The 17,542-nt window shown below is 39.1% G+C and overlaps 1 protein-coding gene and 1 long non-coding RNA gene across 5 annotated transcripts in view; one reads left to right on the plus strand and one right to left on the minus strand.

Annotated features, from left to right (window-relative positions):
* Window positions 1-17,542, plus strand: part of LOC117596474 (uncharacterized) — a 69,757-nt gene that overhangs the window by 30,022 nt on the left and 22,193 nt on the right. For 2 of the 4 annotated variants that reach the window (XM_053231423.1, XM_053231424.1), the window contains exons 8-10: window positions 2,196-2,612; window positions 10,267-10,734; window positions 16,853-17,269. In XM_053231423.1, the coding sequence (XP_053087398.1) occupies window positions 2,196-2,612; window positions 10,267-10,734; window positions 16,853-17,269 (1,302 nt within the window). The remainder of the gene's footprint in view (window positions 1-2,195; window positions 2,613-10,266; window positions 10,735-16,852; window positions 17,270-17,542) is intronic. The other 2 variants (XM_053231426.1, XM_053231425.1) reach the window with 2 other exon arrangements.
* LOC128317704 (uncharacterized) lies at window positions 13,947-17,188 on the minus strand. Its single transcript, XR_008301258.1, has 3 exons — window positions 17,026-17,188; window positions 15,041-16,860; window positions 13,947-14,506 (listed from the first exon to the last, which is right to left on the minus strand). It is a non-coding gene; the product is annotated as an uncharacterized LOC128317704 (long non-coding RNA).

The raw sequence follows: 17,542 nt of genomic DNA on the forward strand, positions 1-17,542 counted from the left end.
AGAAAGAGAATTGATTAGTTCATCTCTCAAGTCTTCGGGTTTGAGTCATTCGTTCATCACGTGACAGCCCTATAAGCGTAACCATTGGGGCTGTCACGTGATGAACGAACGACTCAGACTCAAAGACTCGAAACAGGTGAACTAATTCCAGTACAGAACCTATTAGATGTTGCGCATGCGCGACTGAACGAATCACTCCCCGAGACGACTCGTTCTTCCCGAGTCACGTTAAAGATTTGTTCAAAATGAACGAATCGTTCAAGAACGACCCATCACTACTTTCCATTGAAAATAGTTGGCAACACTACGCAGGGCTCGCAGCACGTCACGAAAAGTGCGGCGTTGCATCAGTGCCTCGTTTGTATAGTCTGTGAGGATGAAAATTCTCTTCCCCTTGTATTCCCGAGGTTGTTGTCTGCTAAGGCGAAGGATCAGTTCTTTCTGTTGAAAATGATGAATGTGTGCCATGATGGTGCGCGGGTTTGCGCCTGGAGCTGGCTTTGGAGCAGCGAGCGATGCGCACAGTCAATAGACACAGGCTTTGGGAAGTGCTCCATTGAAAACAATTTAGCAATCAACTTGGAAACAAATTCTGTGGGTTTGCCTTCTTCTTCTCCTTCAGGTATGCCCACAATTTTGATGTTGTTTCTACAGGAGTGCGCCTCCAGGTCGTAAACCTTAGCTTGCAGTTGGTTGTTAGTTTTAGCCAGGTCCAGACATTTATTTTCCAAAAGTTGAATCTGCACCTCGTGATCGCTGCTGACTTGCTCAAGTGATTATCCGAGCCTCTAAGTCGGTGTGTGAAGTCAAAAGAGTTTGAAATTTTTCCTTGAAGGCATCGAAGTGTTCATTAATGCCGTGGAGAATTGCCTCTGGTATCTCTTGGCAAAGTTTCTTGCACATATCAAGTGACATCTCAGAAGATTGAGACAGCGTCGAGTCCATTAGCTTGTTAGCCACAGAGGGAGAATTAGCTTTAGCCTCCATGGTTTGATGGTTAGCATTAAGTTTAGACTGAATTGCCTTCGGCATGACTGACTTCACGGCTTGTTAATGTCGAGCAGAGATTCACAAAGGTAAAACTAGTTGGCTGGCCCAGAAAAATAAGAGTAACCAGTATATAATACTAAATTATTAATATCACGGAGAGGAGCACCATCGACACACGTCTACTCCATACACTTGCGCACTAGCGCCCCCTATGATTTAGTTTAGTTTTGTTTAGAAATTAAAATTAAAATCCCATTAAAAACTGAAGAAAATAATTTTAAAGTTGATATTTTATTCTGAAATTTAAACATTTTTTCTTCCATAAATGTTCTTGATTTAATTCTATTTATTGTTAAATTGTTTATTTTAATGTTTATGAAATTGTTATAATTTGATCTGTACCTGAAGTCTCGGGACACAGTGCAACTTGTTAAAGTAAGCAATATGGAAAAAGGAATGCAAAAAAAGGCCAAAAAAGATTTTTGTTTTACCCTAAAGGCGAGTGCTTGTGTTTAAAGGCAGTGGTCTAGACGTTATTATTGTTAAATCCTGTCACAGACGCTTCTATTCAATAAAACTCTGAAGTGTGAACTACATGCAGGTGATGTTAATAATCTGAAAGACACACTGAGAAAATCAGCTTAAGTCCACGTGTAACCCGTCTCTGAATCCACTTCACTTTCAGACTTCTGTCAGTGACTCTGTTTACAGCCCAGTATGAAGATTCTCACACTATATGATATTTATGCAGTAACTGTACAGAGATGATTGTCTAATATCGTTGAGTAAATATCTGTGTTTCCTTCAATATCAGGAAGAAAACACATGATAGAGCATAAACATTACTACTAGCCAAGTACTGTAGCGTTTCTTTTAGTGTCCCTAAGACACTCTCTGTGTTCTAGCAACAGCTCCTTAATATTTTTACTCAACGAGAAACAGAAACTTTAGTGACTCGTCCACAGTTACAGTTTCTAACATATCAGAGGCTTTAAGATAGAGACTACAAACCGCTTGTGTACGTCTCTCTGCACATCTGCCAAATGCCATAAATGTAAATGTTTAAGAAAAAAAAATAGGTGTCCAGGAGAGCGAGAGAGAGAGAGAGAGAGGTGTGTGTGTGTGTGTGTGTGTGTGTGTGTGTGAGACTGTTGTTCTCTATGTTGTGTACTGTAATAATGTGAATCTTTCACTTTTTTCTCCAGGTTTTACTCTATACAAGGAGAGAAAGAACAAGAAAAGAGACGGAGAACGTTTAAACTAGATTTGTGTCTGCAAGCAGCTCTACACCAACCACAATACATCCAGCAGACAGTACAGAAAGTGAAGATATATAATTATGAAGAACAGGGTGATTTCCTGCTGGATCTGTACTCACATGTGAAGCAGTATGAGAGTAACACAGGCAGGAGTGTCCTTCCAGCATTGCTGCCAGTTTACCAGTCACTTCCTGCAGTCTGGTACATAAATCTCTCAGAGAGAAAAGCTTCCCTCCTCCTAGAAGTGCTGAAACTCCAAACAGAGAAGAAACCAGTGGTGCTGAGAGACTGCTCAGATGAAGAGAGTGAAGTGAGGAGTTTCCTTCAGTGTCTGCCCTACATCTCACAGCTCAGGTTTAAAGAGTAAGTTTTTACAGTTTTCTCAGACTTGCTTTAGTGCTCTGTGCTCCACAGCTGATAAAAGCACTGTTTTTGTTTTGAAGTGAAATATTCCTGCAGATAAATATCACCATTTTTAGAATAAAATATCTGGTTCTGAAAAGGAACAAAATGATTGTGAGCTTAATCTTTTATGTTGTCAGTCCTGAAATGTTAACAATCAGTTCAAAGCCTGACTTCATTCTATTTACTGTTAACTTGTTTCTTCTAATCCAATTTTTAAATCTAGTTTGTTTCTACTTGAATCTGTGAGTAAGTTCTGTGTCCTGCTCTTCATATTACACGTTTATTTCAATGCCTGATATCGTCTGATCCATTTACCATCATATTAGTCTTTTATTTTTAAATCATCTCTTGTGTTTATCATCGATCATCTTCAGTAACTGCTTTATCCTGATCATATTACATTTGATAGCTTAAAAGACTATTTCCTTCTTCAGTCTGCATTTTCTATCCCTGATTTTTTCCACCTTAAAGACAAGTGCTTGTGTTTAAAAGCAGTGGTCTATACACTATTGAAAACCCGTCTCAGCCGCTTCTATTCAATAAAAATCTGCCAACCTCTGAAGTGTGAACGTCATGCAGGAGATGTTAATAATCTGAATGAATCACTCAGAAAATCAGCTTAAGTGCACGTGTAACCTGCGTCTCAATACGTGTAACTTTGTCTGTGTAGATGTTGTAACTTTTGCACTTAAAGGGGAAGTTCATCTTTTCTCACATTTGAGGAGTTCTAAATATTTATTCAGCGATTTCTAGTCACCTCAGACAGTTTTTAATATTTTTATCTATTTTTTTATATAATCAGATGAATTTCCAACTCTAAGTGCAGTAACTGAATTATCAATATCAATTTCCTCATGAGTTAATTTTTAAAGATATCAAAAACCCCAAAATCTACTTTTCTTTGCGATGGTCAACATATTCCTGTCATGATTCGATCTAATCAAATATAATGTTATTAAATTATTGTAAGATTATTAAATCTATTTCTAGACATATTTTAAAAATTCCAATTTATTTAATTTTATTTTTTCACTTGCAGTACTGAACTACACAGAAATCCAATGAGCACTCTTTCTATACACTGTGCACTTTATTTAATTACTTTATTAATAAAGTTTATTTATAATAGCTGAAATCACAACTGGCAGATCGCTACAGACCAAAAAGGCTTATAATGAAGAGAGCTCGAGAGCAAACGAGACTCAGCAATCCGAGTTTTATTTTTCTTTTGGCTGCTTTACCTCCAGTCTGATGTGTTAGAGTTCTCTTCATCACTGTTTGGTGAAAAATAAATTTCAGTAATCAGTAAACAAGCGATTGCTCAGCTTGGCTGAGAGGGGGTGTTTCTAAGATGGGTGTGGTTTTCTGTAGGGAATCTGTAGTGCTCAAACTAGGCTCAAACTAGGCTTATTCCAATAATTATTAAAACAATAGAAGTTAAAACAAAACAAAAAAATTCACCAGAAATGTAAGTTGACCTATTAATAACTGATAAATGAATGCTCCTGATTCACTATTTCATTTTTTTTAATTATTAAAATGATTCTGAAGTTTGTTTTTTATTTGGTGTCTCTTGTGTAAAGAGAAAGTGGCCACAGTGTGAAGGATAAGCTGACTGAGCACTCATCTGCTATGTTTACAGCTTATCCATAAAAAATATATCGATATCACACAGGAAACATGTGCTTAAGTTCATAAACATTCATAACCATAATATGCTTAAAGTGAACAAAAGGTGAACAATGTGAAGGGAAAACTGTAACTGATACACACCTCTCTCTCTTATTCAAACTGCACACAGCGTGCGTAACTGTACTGTAACCTGAGGTTTAATGTGTAAGTTCCTGCAGTTTCGTCAGACCTGCTTTAGTGCTCTGTGCACCACAGCTGCTAAAAGAACTGTTTTATGATTTAATTTATTTTTTTTTTAATTTTTTTATTAATTTTACAATTTTTTTAACAACAACCGACAAAGATGAGACATGACAAAAACACATTACACACAATACCCAAAGGGAACAATCAAATTAAAAATAAATTATGCGCATAGACACACACACCAAAAAAAAAAAAGGGGGGGGTGCTGCCAGGAGGAGACAGTGAATGTACAGCTCAGTATGCATTGTCAGGCGGTGAACAATTAAATACAAAAACTGGTTCCGTCTTTGACATTGTCCAGATAGGCAAGAAATAGACCCCATATATGTATAAACTTTCTCAGGGATGTGGATCTTGTGAACCTTAATTTTTCCATCCGAATAATAGACACCATTTCTGACAACCACCTTCATACCAAGCATCAAAGAGTTTTGTAAGGCTTTAGGTAGATGTAGTGTGGATTCTGAACAACCAAAAAGTGCTAATTCAGAATGTGGACTAATGTCTTTGCCATATGCCTTGGAAAACCAAGATAAGATGTTCGACCAATATCCTGCCAGTGTATGACAGTGCCAAAATGTATGCTGTAAGGTAGCTTCTGAAATTTTGCATCTGGCGCAGTGGGCTGAAACAGACTGATAGATCTTATGAAGTTTGGATTTTGGAGTAGTGAAGACAGTGTACGACTTTAAACTGAATCAAATGGTGTCTACTATTAATGGAACAATAGTGTATCCTGGCCATAATTTCAGTCCACAGAAGTTCAGACAGGTCCGTGCCCAACTCACTGCTCCAGGTTTTTCTTAAATGATCAGTGCATACTTTAACATGATGGGTGAAAACAGATACAAACATTGAGACCAGTCGTCTGGAGTCAGGGGGATGCAATAAAACGTCAACAAAAGGATATTGTGTTGGTATGTTTTCAAAAGTTTGTATTTTGTCTCTGATGTAATGCCTGACCTGTAAATAGCGAAAAAAATGTGAGTTGGGAAGCTGGAATTTGTCCCTAAGCTGATCGAAGGAGGCAAATTTACCATTTATATAAAGATCTTCAATAGTGACTAATCCCCCCCGGTCCAGGCCCGGTAGCATTTATCTGACCATGGCAGCACAAAAGAGTGATTGAAGGGCAAAGTCTATGGTCATTAGGAGAGGGCTATGGTCGGAAAGAAGTATACTGTGATATTTGGTGCTGACTACATTTGGAATTAAATTAGAGTCCACCAAGAAATAGTCGATTCTACTGTGGGACTTATGGACATGAGAATAGTAGGAGTAATCTTTATCTGTGGGATGTTGAAGTCTCCTTTTGTCAACAAGGTTCCAGGATTTAGTTAAATGATTTAAAACTCGAGGTGTTGTTATATTAGGTGGGGAACAAGAGGACAGCCTGTCTAAATACGGATCCAAAAAGCAATTAAAGTCCCCTCTGATTATAATGTTTGTTTTTCTGTCAGCAGGGAGCAGATTAAACACTTTTTTAAAAAATAATGGGTCATTAAAATTTGGATCATATATGTTGAGAAAAGTAACGGGGATTGAGTTGATCCTGCCAGAAACAATGATGTATCTCCCATTTGGGTCTGTGCTCACACTGGTGAGCTGAAAGGGAACATTTTTCCGAAAAAGAATGGCAACACCCCGGGCCTTGGAGGTAAACGGCGCTTGATAAACCTGAGAAATCCAATCACATCTAAGTCTTCGCTGTTCTGTGGCTTTAATGTGGGTTTCCTGTAGAAAACTTATATCTGCTGAGAGGGACTTGAGGTGTTTAAAAACCTTGCCCCTCTTAATGGCATGACCCAGTCCCCTGATGTTCCAGGAAACCAAAGTGAGATCCCAACTGCCTACCCTAACACCTTGATAAGACCTGTGCATGTAAAAGGGATAGATAAGGAATTACCTCTTGCTTATGCATACATTGTGAGTGGTGGAGAGGGCCTGGCAGCACTGCACAACTATAGACGTAGGGGAGATGAAAATAAAAGAAGAATACAAATACAAACTCTGTGACATAGACAACATACATCCACACTGACCAATGCCTATATAAGCGAGACACAACTCTCTTCATCAAACCAGAAGGAGCTGCCGGGCAATGGCTGCAGAACTATTTAAGAACAGTAACTACAAAAATGACCTTAAACACAGGAACCTCTCCGTGAAAATGAGTGAGAGAAATTACAGACATACCGGTAAAAAGTTATCTGTTACCAGTAAGGAGTATAAAATATATATCGGGCTATATATATATATATATATATATATATATATATATATATATATATATATATATATATATACACACTATATTACCAAAAGTATTCGGTCACCCATCCAAATGATCAGAATCAGGTGTCCTAATCACTTGGCCTGGCCACAGGTGTATAAAATCAAGCACTTAGGCATGCAGACTGTTTTTACAAACATTTGTGAAAGAATGGGCCGCTCTCAGGAGCTTAGTGAATTCCAGCGTGGAACTGTCATAGGATGCCACCTGTGCAACAAATCCAGTCGTGAAATTTCCTCGCTCCTAAATATTCCACAGTCAACTGTCAGCTTTATCATAACAAAATGGAAGAGTTTGGGAACAACAGCAACTCAGCCACGAAGTGGTAGGCCACGTAAACTGACGGAGAGGGGTCAGCGGATGCTGAAGCGCATAGTGCAAAGAGGTCGTCGACTTTCTTCACAGTCAATTGCTACAGAGCTCCAAACTTCATGTGACCTTCAGATTAGCCCAAGTACAGTACGCAGAGAGCTTCATGGAATGGGTTTCCATGGCCGAGCAGCTGCATCCAAGCCACACATCACCAAGTGCAATGCAAAGCGTCGGATGCAGTGGTGTAAAGCACGCCGCCGCTGGACTCTAGAGCAGTGGAGACGCGTTCTCTGGAGTGATGAATCACGCTTTTCCATCTGGCAATCTGATGGACGAGTCTGGGTTTGGAGGTTGCCAGGAGAACGGTACATTTCGGACTACATTGTGCCGAGTGTGAAATTTGGTGGAGGAGGAATTATGGTGTGGGGTTGTTTTTCAGGAGTTGGGCTTGGCCCCTTAGTTCCAGTGAAAGGAACTTTGAATGCTTCAGGATACCAAAACATTTTGGACAATTCCATGCTCCCAACCTTGTGGGAACAGTTTGGAGCGGGCCCCTTCCTCTTCCAACATGACTGTGCACCAGTGCACAAAGCAAGGTCCATAAAGACATGGATGACAGGGTCTGGTGTGGATGAACTTGACTGGCCTGCACAGAGTCCTGACCGGAACCCGACAGAACACCTTTGGGATGAATTAGAGCGGAGACTGAGAGCCAGGCCTTCTCGACCAACATCAGTGTGTGACCTCACCAATGCGCTTTTGGAAGAATGGTCAAAAATTCCTATAAACACACTCCTCAACCTTGTGGACAGCCTTCCCAGAAGAGTTGAAGCTGTAATAGCTGCAAAAGGTGGACCGACATCATATTGAACCCTATGGGTTAGGAATGAGATGGCACTTAAGTTCATATGTGAGTCGAGGCAGGTGACCGAATACTTTTGGTAATATAGTGTATATAGCTATATATATATATATATATATATATATATATATATATATATATATATATATATATATATATATATATATATATATATATATATTTCGTAATAATATGAATCAATGTAAAACATATTGATGCTTCTTTAGTGATGTATACAAAGTAAATGCAATGGAAGATCAATGACAGCCTATAAATGTTATAAAATTATACTCAAAGGGAAACTCCCTGCTTTATCATAGACTGGACCAAGTCAGTATAGATGTTTACTTGGCACAACTAGTTCTTATTTGCTGTAAATGAAAAAAATTCTTCTGTGCAAGAATGATTCGCTTCCACAAACCGTGCTGCCTCTGTTGGATCTGAAAAGATGGTGGGTGCTCCGTTTGGATGATCAAAATGAAGCTTGGCCGGATAGCGTAAGCTGTGTTTAACACCGGCGTCCCGCAGGGCTCGCAGCACGTCACGAAAAGTGCGGCGTTGCATCAGTGCCTCGTTTGTATAGTCTGTGAGGATGAAAATTCTCTTCCCCTTGTATTCCCGAGATTGTTGTCTGCTAAGGCGAAGGATCAGTTCTTTCTGTTGAAAATGATGAATGTGCACCATGATGGTGCGCGGGTTTGCGCCTGGAGCTGGCTTTGGTTGCAGTGAGCGATGCGCACGGTCAATAGACACAGGCTTTGGGAAGTGCTCCATTGAAAACAATTTAGCAATCAACTTGGAAACAAATTCTGTGGGATTGCCTTCTTCTTCTCCTTCAGGTATGCCCACAATTTTGATGTTGTTTCTACAGTAGTGCGCCTCCAGGTCGTAAACCTTAGCTTGCAGTTGGTTGTTAGCTTTAGCCAGGTCCAGACATTTATTTTCCAAAAGTTGAATCCGCGCCTCGTGATCGCTGCTGACTTGCTCTTGAGTGACTATCCGAGCCTCTAAGTCGGTGTGTGAAGTCAAAAGAGTTTGAAATTTTTCCTCGAAGGCATCGAAGTGTTCATTAATGCCGTGGAGAATGGCCTCTGATATCTCTTGGCAAAGTTTCTTGCACATATCAAGTGACATCTCCGAAGACTGAGACGGCGTAGAGTCCATTAGCTTGTTAGCCACAGAGGGAGAATTAGCTTTAGCCTCCATGGTTTGACAGTTAGCATTAAGTTTAGAAAACTTATTTAGAAAAATAAGAGTAACCAGTATATAATACTAAATTATTAATATCACGGAGAGGAGCACCGTCGACACACGTCTACTCCATACACTTGCGCACTAGCGCCCCCTATGATTTAGTTTAGTTTTGTTTAGAAATTAAAATTAAAATCCCATTAAAAACTGAAGAAAATAATTTAAACATTTTTTCTTGCATAAATGTTCTTGATTTAATTCTATTTATTGTTAAATTGTTTATTTTAATGTTTATGAAATTGTTATAATTTGATCTGTACCTGAAGTCTTGGGACACAGTGCAACTTGTTAAAGTAAGCAAGATGGAAAAAGGAACGCAAAAAAGGCCAAAAAAGATTTTTGTTTTACCCTAAAGGCGAGTGCTTGTGTTTAAAGGCAGTGGTCTGGACGTTATTATTGTTAAATCCTGTCACAGATGCTTCTATTCAATAAAACTCTGAAGTGTGAACTACATGCAGGTGATGTTAATAATCTGAAAGACACACTGAGAAAATCAGCTTAAGTCCACGTGTAACCCGTCTCTGAATCCACTTCTCTTTCAGACTTCTGTCAGTGACTCTGTTTACAGCCCAGTATGAAGATTCTCACAGTATATGATATTTATGCAGTAACAGTACAGAGATGATTGTCTAATATCGTTGAGTAAATATCTGTGTTTCCTTCAATATCAGGAAGAAAACACATGATAGAGCATAAACATTACTACTAGCCAAGTACTGTAGCGTTGCTTTTAGTGTCCCTAAGACACTCTCTGTGTTCTAGCAACAGCTCCTTAATATTTTTACTCAACGAGAAACTTTAGTGACTCGTCCACAGTTACACTTTCTAACATATCAGAGGCTTTAAGATAGAGACTACAAACCACTTGTGTACGTCTCTCTGCACATCTGCCAAATGCCATAAATGTAAATGTTTAAGAAAAAAAAACAGGTCTCCAGGAGAGAGTGTGTGTGTGTGTGTGTTGTTCTCTATGTTGTGTACTGTAATAATGTGAATCTTTCACTTTTTTTCTCCAGCTTTTACTTTACACAGGGAGAGAAAGAACAAGAAAAGAGATGGAGAACATTTAAACTGGATTTGTGTCTGCAAGCAGCTCTACACCAACCACAATACATCCAGCAGACAGTGCAGAAAGTGATGACATATAACTATAAACAGAAAGTGATGCCAGATATTGAATATTATGATGAAGATGAATATTATAAAGAACAGAGTGATTTCCTGCTGGATCTGTGCTCACATGTGAAGCAGTATGAGAGTAAAACAAGCAGAAGTGTCCTTCCAGCATTGCTGCCAGTTTACCAGTCACTTCCTGCAGTCTGGTCCATAAAGCTCTCAGAGAGAAAAGCCTCCCTCCTCCTAGAAGTGCTGAAACTCCAAACAGAGAAGAAACTAGTGGAGCTGAGAGACTGCTCAGATGAAGAGAGTGAAGTGAGGAGTTTCCTTCAGTGTCTGCCCTACATCTCACAGCTCTGGTTTAAAGAGTAAGTTTTTACAGTTTTCTCAGACTTGCTTTAGTGCTCTGTGCTCCACAGCTGATAAAAGCCCTGTTTTTGTTTTGAAGTGAAATATTCCTGCAGATAAATATCACCATTTTTAGAATAAAATATCTGGTTCTGAAAAGGAACAAAATGATTGTGATCTTAATCTTTTATGTTGTCAGTCCTGAAATGTTAACAATCAGTTCAAACCCTGACTTCATTCTATTTACTGTTAACTTGTTTCTTCTAATCCAATTTTTAAATCTATTTTTTTTCTACTTGAATCTGATAATTCCTGAAGTGTTGGGATACAGTGCACCTTGTTATAGTATGCAAAGTGGACAAATCAAATGCAAAAAGAAAAAAAAAAAAACAGCCAAATTTATACATTCATTCATCGTTAGTAAGTAGGGGTGTAACAATACACTCCGGTCACGATTCGACTCGATTCTCACAATATTTTGAACAAAATTTCAATGAAGAAAAATTATGACTGAAAAAACTCCTTTTTTATTTCTGCAAAACATTGTAATTTTTGTCTGTATAAAACTAAATAAATCAAAAATTGCTATAAACAGAGGTTTAATATTGTAAATAAAATGTACTACAGGTTCATTGTATCTTAAAAATAAATAAATACATTTATAAATTTTCCCACAAAAGACTGAATAAATAAAGTCTCTGATGCGGGGAAATGATGGACTGAAACATAACGAGCTCCGTAGCAGAGCCTGAGGCGTCATTTTAACTGGAAATAGAGCTCCAAAGTCTCCAAAGACTAGTCTAACTAGTCTCCAAAGTTTAGCTGTCTAAGTCCTGGTAATGGTGCAGACTCTCCATGAAAGTGTGATCATGTGACCAGCGTGCTCTCTATATAATTTAACTCTTGAGTTGTGCAGATTAGGACCTCTGCTGTTCAAACAGTGTAAATGTATTAGATTTATAATTAATAGAAAGCTGATTTCCATAATGTGATTTGCGCATTTCAGCGATGCACATCGTCACGTTTTAGCATCACGATGCATCGTTACACTCCTATGAGTAAGTTCTGTGTCCTGCTCTTCATAATACACGTTTATTTCAATGTTCAATGGCGTCCCAGAGGGCCAGTGTTGTCAACTTAGCGATTTTGTCGCTAGATTTATCGACTTTTCAGACCCCTTTAGCGACTTTTTTCCAAAAAAGCGACTAGCGACAAATCTAGCGACTTTTTGGACAAACCTTAGCAACTTTCCAAATGTCACCAGTACTGTCCTGCGCGAGCACGAAGTCTTGCTTCCCCGCTGCAGTCACACCCCTCTGTGCGTCTCCTCTGTTCAGTGAGTGGCTGAGAGACGAGCAGCGCATTCCGTTGACCGCACAGTAGCTGACGTAGATGTGAATGAACTGCGCATGTGCACGCTGTATTGCCACAGACCAATCACTTACCAGCTTCTCCTTTGTATTAAATATGAAAAATTATTGTGACCGTTTATTCTTGTCATGTGCTTATATTACTCACTACCACAGGGCTTTAGTTCATTCCAGTTTCTGAACTCACTGAATTCAGATCGTTTATCTAGAGACTGTACACTGTACTTATTCAAACACAACAATAAACGTCATTAAACTCATATACACATATAAAAAACATATACACATAATACAAATATAAAAAGTGCATACACAGTACAAATATAAATACATATACACACAGCTAGAACATTACACACATTCAAATAGTAACATGTCACACTCTAAAATATATTTCCAAAAATACAGAAAAGAATGGGAGCTGATCCCTGAATTAAAGGGGTGGCTGAAGCCCTATGTGGGCAATGACACAAGGGCTTACTGTCTGTACTGCAAGACAGAATTTTGTGCCAAGTTATCTGACATGAAAAAGCATGCATCAACTCAGAAGCACAATGAAAAGTCCAAGCCTTATAATCAAGCCAAGCAATCTACATTGCCATTTTCTCCAAAAAACACTGACTCTTTAAAACAGGCGGAGGCAACAATGGCAATGGCTATAGCAGAGCACTGCTCCATTCTCTCTTGTGACCACATTGGTAAAGCATGCAAAGCTGCTTTTCCAGATTCCAGTGCTGCCAAACATTTTCGGATGCACCGTACCAAGTGTACTGAAATGATCAATGGGGTGTTGGCACCATATTTCCTTAAAAGATTGGTGGCTGATATTGGTGATAGCAAATACAGCTTCCTTCTTGATGAAAGCACTGATGTAAGTGTCTCAAAGTACCTTGGGATTGCAATTCGGTATTTTAATGAGGACAAGGCAAATGTGGTGGCTACCTACCTAGGCCTTGTTGAGCTGGAGGGAGGGGATGCTAGAACAATAGCCAGAGCAGTTCTAGATTTTCTTGGGAAGTGTGGTCTCAAGAGGGAGAACCTGCTTGGCATTGGTACAGATAATGCATCTGTAATGACAGGAGTGTACAATGGTGTGCACATAATTCTGAGGGAGGAGAGTGACTTAAAACATCTAGTCCTTATCCGCTGTGTGTGTGTCACTCCCTACAGTTAGCTGTAAGCTCTGCCTCCAAAACCACTCTTCCACATAGCATGGAATTTCTTGTTAGAGAAACCTATAATTGCTTCTCTATTTCTCCAAAGCGCAGAGAGGCATACAAGGCTGTCTATCAGACAATAAACTGTGGGGAGAAGCCTTTACTGATAAAGGTCTATGCCACACGCTGGCTTTCCATAGAGCCTGCTGTGTCCAGAATCCTGGATCAGTGGGAGGAGTTAAAATTGCATTTCAGTCTCACCATGTTGAGTGAGCACTGTTACATGGCAGATGTTCTACATTCCATGTACAGTGACCCACAGAACCTCCTGTATCTCACTTTTTTAAAATCTATAATTAGTGAGGTGCAGTCTGCTGTTAAGGCTTTTAACGGGGAACAGTCGGATCCGCTCAAGCTGCTTGACTGTTTAATGAGACTTATAAAGTCTGTCTGCAGCAGAGTCATTAATCCGATGGCAAAAATTGATGTCCTTAAAGAGCCAATAGATGGACACATTTCTCCCAAACCATACCTTGGCTATATATTTGAGTCCAAGGCAGCACAGCTGAACCTCTCTCCCGAGGAGGAGGACTGTGTGCGAAGAAGATGTGTGAACTACACCATCTCCTTAGCAAATGAATTGAGAGCAAGGCTCCCAGATAATATGGAGATACTGCAGCACATGTCTTTGTTCAATGTGGGGGAGACACTGAACCACAACAAGAGCCTTACAGACATGGCAAAACTTGCAGACCTGTTAGGATATTGCCCGGCCACAACTGATAAAACTATTAATCAGTGGAGGTCTATTCACCTTCAGAAATGGGAGGAAACAACAAACACTTTGGCATTCTGGGCTGAAGTTAAGAAGTATAGAGATTCAGCAGGCATAAACCTATATGAAGACTTGGCTTCTGTTGCAGTTTCTGTCTTTTCCCTCCCACACTCAAATGCTGAGGTAGAGAGGCTTTTCAGTCAAATGGGTGTCATTAAAAACAAACTCAGGAACCACATGTCCCTGCAGACCCTCAGCTCTATTCTGTATATTAGATATGGTTTGAGGTTGGCTGGAGATGCATGTTATGAGCACAAACTGCCTGATAAAGTGCTGCAGCTCTTTGGCACTTCAGCTGCTTATTCATTTAAGTCCTGTCCAGGTTCTAGCTCATCCTCTGCATCCAATATCACCCCACAGGAGGAGAGCACTGAGGGTATGGATCTTGTGGATGATGATGAATTCTGTCTCAGCATTCTCATGGAGTGATCTGGAATCAGAATCACAAAAGTTGTTAAATAGTGTTTTTCTTTCACATACAATGAATTTGCTTTGGTTTTGTGAGGCAGGCTGACTTAAAAAAAATTTTTTTTTAATCTTTTTCATTTGCTATGTACATATTTGTGGCACTTGTGTCTGCCAAATTATCAGATAATAAATAATAAATGTGTGGTTCATTATCTCCGTTCAGTTAAATTATCATATTATAATAATAGAGTATTTGAGCATAGATTGACTCCATTTTATGACAATTTCAATCTGTTGATTAAAATGCAGTTTTTTAGTATTCACATTTTTTGTAAATATGTACATAGTTCGTTTGTAAATATGCAAATAATTCAACCAAAGGTTTATCCTCTAGGGGCAGATTATCACTAACGTCTGAATATCATTGTTGTGACTTGTAGCCTACACTGTGAGAGAACAAGCAAAATATTCTGTGGCAGAACACATTCTCTGAGTTATCGTTGTACATGTAAACAGAGCTGATAATATCACAGCACATATGCTGTCTTTAACTTACATGTATAGTGGTTTTGTCCAACGACGTCGTGGTTCACCGGAATTTTATCAGTGCTGTGGAAGTAACTTCTGGTTAACATGTAGTAAGTTCCGTTCCGTTGCCTGACAGAAAATATGTAATTGAGAACAGCTTTACTGGACATTCGGCTATATATTTATATTAAAACAGTTTGTGAGCACGGATTAGGGGAGAAAACAGTTATGAAGTGCCGACATTACGCAGAATGCAAATACGACGTGATGATGTCATTAATATGCTAATGACGCATGACGTCATTTAGCGACATTTAGCTTCTTTTCAAGCAGGGTTTAGCTACTTTCCATTAGTGATGGGAAGTTCGGATCATTTTACCGACTCGGACCTTTGAGTCTCGTTCAGCAAAATGAATGAATCTTTTTTCGAGTCATTTCGTTCATTTTAGCAAAATATAATTAAAATGTTACGTGTTACTTCCCTAACACAACTACTATTTACGCAAACGTTGATCACACTACAAACAAGACAAAACTATAATGCTATAATAAACAGAAGACATTAATTCATTGTTTACCTGGATCTTTAGTCTATGATTAGCTCACCTCACCTCTTACCTGACAAGTCTTCGGGTTTGAGTCGTTCGTTCATCACGTGACAGCCCTATAAGCTTAACCAGTGCAGTCTGAGCCAGAAAGAGAATTGATTAGTTCATCTCTCAAGTCTTCGGGTTTGAGTCGTTCGTTCATCACGTGACAGCCCTATAAGCTTAACCATTGGGGCTGTCACGTGATGAACGAACGACTCAGACTGGAAGACTCGAAACAGGTGAACTAATTCCAGTACAGAACCTATTAGATGTTGCGCATGGGCGACTGAACGAATCACTCCCCGAGACGACTCGTTCTTCCCGAGTCACGTTAAAGATTCGTTCAAAATAATTTCCATTGAAAATAGTTGGCAACACTACGCAGGGCTCGCAGCACGTCACGAAAAGTGCGGCGTTGCATCAGTGCAACGTTTGTATAGTCCATAGGCGATGCGCACGGTCAATAGACACAAGCTTTGGGAAGTGCTCCATTGAAAACAATTTAGCAATCAACTTGGAAACAAATTCTGTGGGTTTGCCTTCTTCTTCTCCTTCAGGTATGCCCACAATTTTGATGTTGTTTCTACAGGAGTGCGCCTCCAGGTTGTAAACCTTAGCTTGCAGTTGGTTGTTAGCTTTAGCCAGGTCCAGACATTTATTTTCCAAAAGTTGAATCCGTCTACTCCATACACTTGCGCACTAGCGCCCCCCCATCATTTAGTTCAGTTTTGTTTAGAAATTAAAATTAAAATTCCATTAAAAACTGAAAAATAATTTTAAAGTTGATATTTTATCCTGAAATTTAAACATTTTTTCTTCCATAAATGTTCTTGATTTAATTCCATTTATTGTGAAATTGTTTATTTTAATGGTTATGAACTTGTTATAATTTGATCTGTACCTGAAGTCTCGAGACACAGTGCAACTTGTTAAAGTAAGCAATATGGAAAAAGGAACGCAAAAAAGGCCAAAAAAGATTTTTGTTTTACCCTAAAGGTGAGTGCTTGTGTTTAAAGGCAGTGGTCTAGACGTTATTATTGTTAAATCCTGTCACAGACGCTTCTATTCAATAAAACTCTGAAGTGTGAACTACATGCAGGTGATGTTAATAATCTGAAAGACACACTGAGAAAATCAGCTTAAGTCCACGTGTAACCCGTCTCTGAATCCACTTCCGTCTCTGAGTGTGTGTGTGTTGTTCTCTATGTTGTTTACTGTAATAATGTGAATCTTTCACTTTTTTTCTCCAGCTTTGACTCTAAACAGGGAGAGAAAGAACAAGAAAAGAGATGGAGAACATTTAAACTGGATTTGTGTCTGCAAGCAGCTCTACACCAACCACAAAACATCCAGCAGACAGTGCAGAAAGTGATCCCTTATAATTATGAAGAACAGAGTGATTTCCTGCTGGATCTGTACTCACATGTAAGGCAGTATGAGAGTAACACAGGCAGGAGTGTCCTTCCAGCATTGCTGCCAGTTTACCAGTCACTTCCTGCAGTCTGGTCCATAAATCTCTCAGAGAGAAAAGCCTCCCTCCTCCTAGAAGTGCTGAAACTCCAAACAGAGAAGAAACCAGTGGAGCTGAGAGACTGCTCAGATGAAGAGAGTGAAGTGAGGAGTTTCCTTCAGTGTCTGCCCTACATCTCACAGCTCAGGTTTAAAGAGTAAGTTTTTACAGTTTTCTCAGACTTGCTTTAGTGCTCTGTGCTCCACAGCTGATAAAAGCACTGTTTTTGTTTTGAAATGAAATATTCCTGCAGATAAATATCACCATTTTTAGAATAAAATATCTGGTTCTGAAAAGGAACGAAATGATTTTGAGCTTAATCTTTTATGTTGTCAGTCCTGAAATGTTAACAATCAGTTCAAACCCTGACTTCATTCTATTTATTCTATTTCTTCTAATCCAATTTTTAAATTTAGTTTTTTTTCTACTG

The sequence above is a fragment of the Pangasianodon hypophthalmus genome, chromosome 29 (genome assembly GCF_027358585.1).
Source record: "Pangasianodon hypophthalmus isolate fPanHyp1 chromosome 29, fPanHyp1.pri, whole genome shotgun sequence".
NCBI classification, from domain to species: Eukaryota; Metazoa; Chordata; class Actinopteri; order Siluriformes; family Pangasiidae; genus Pangasianodon; species Pangasianodon hypophthalmus.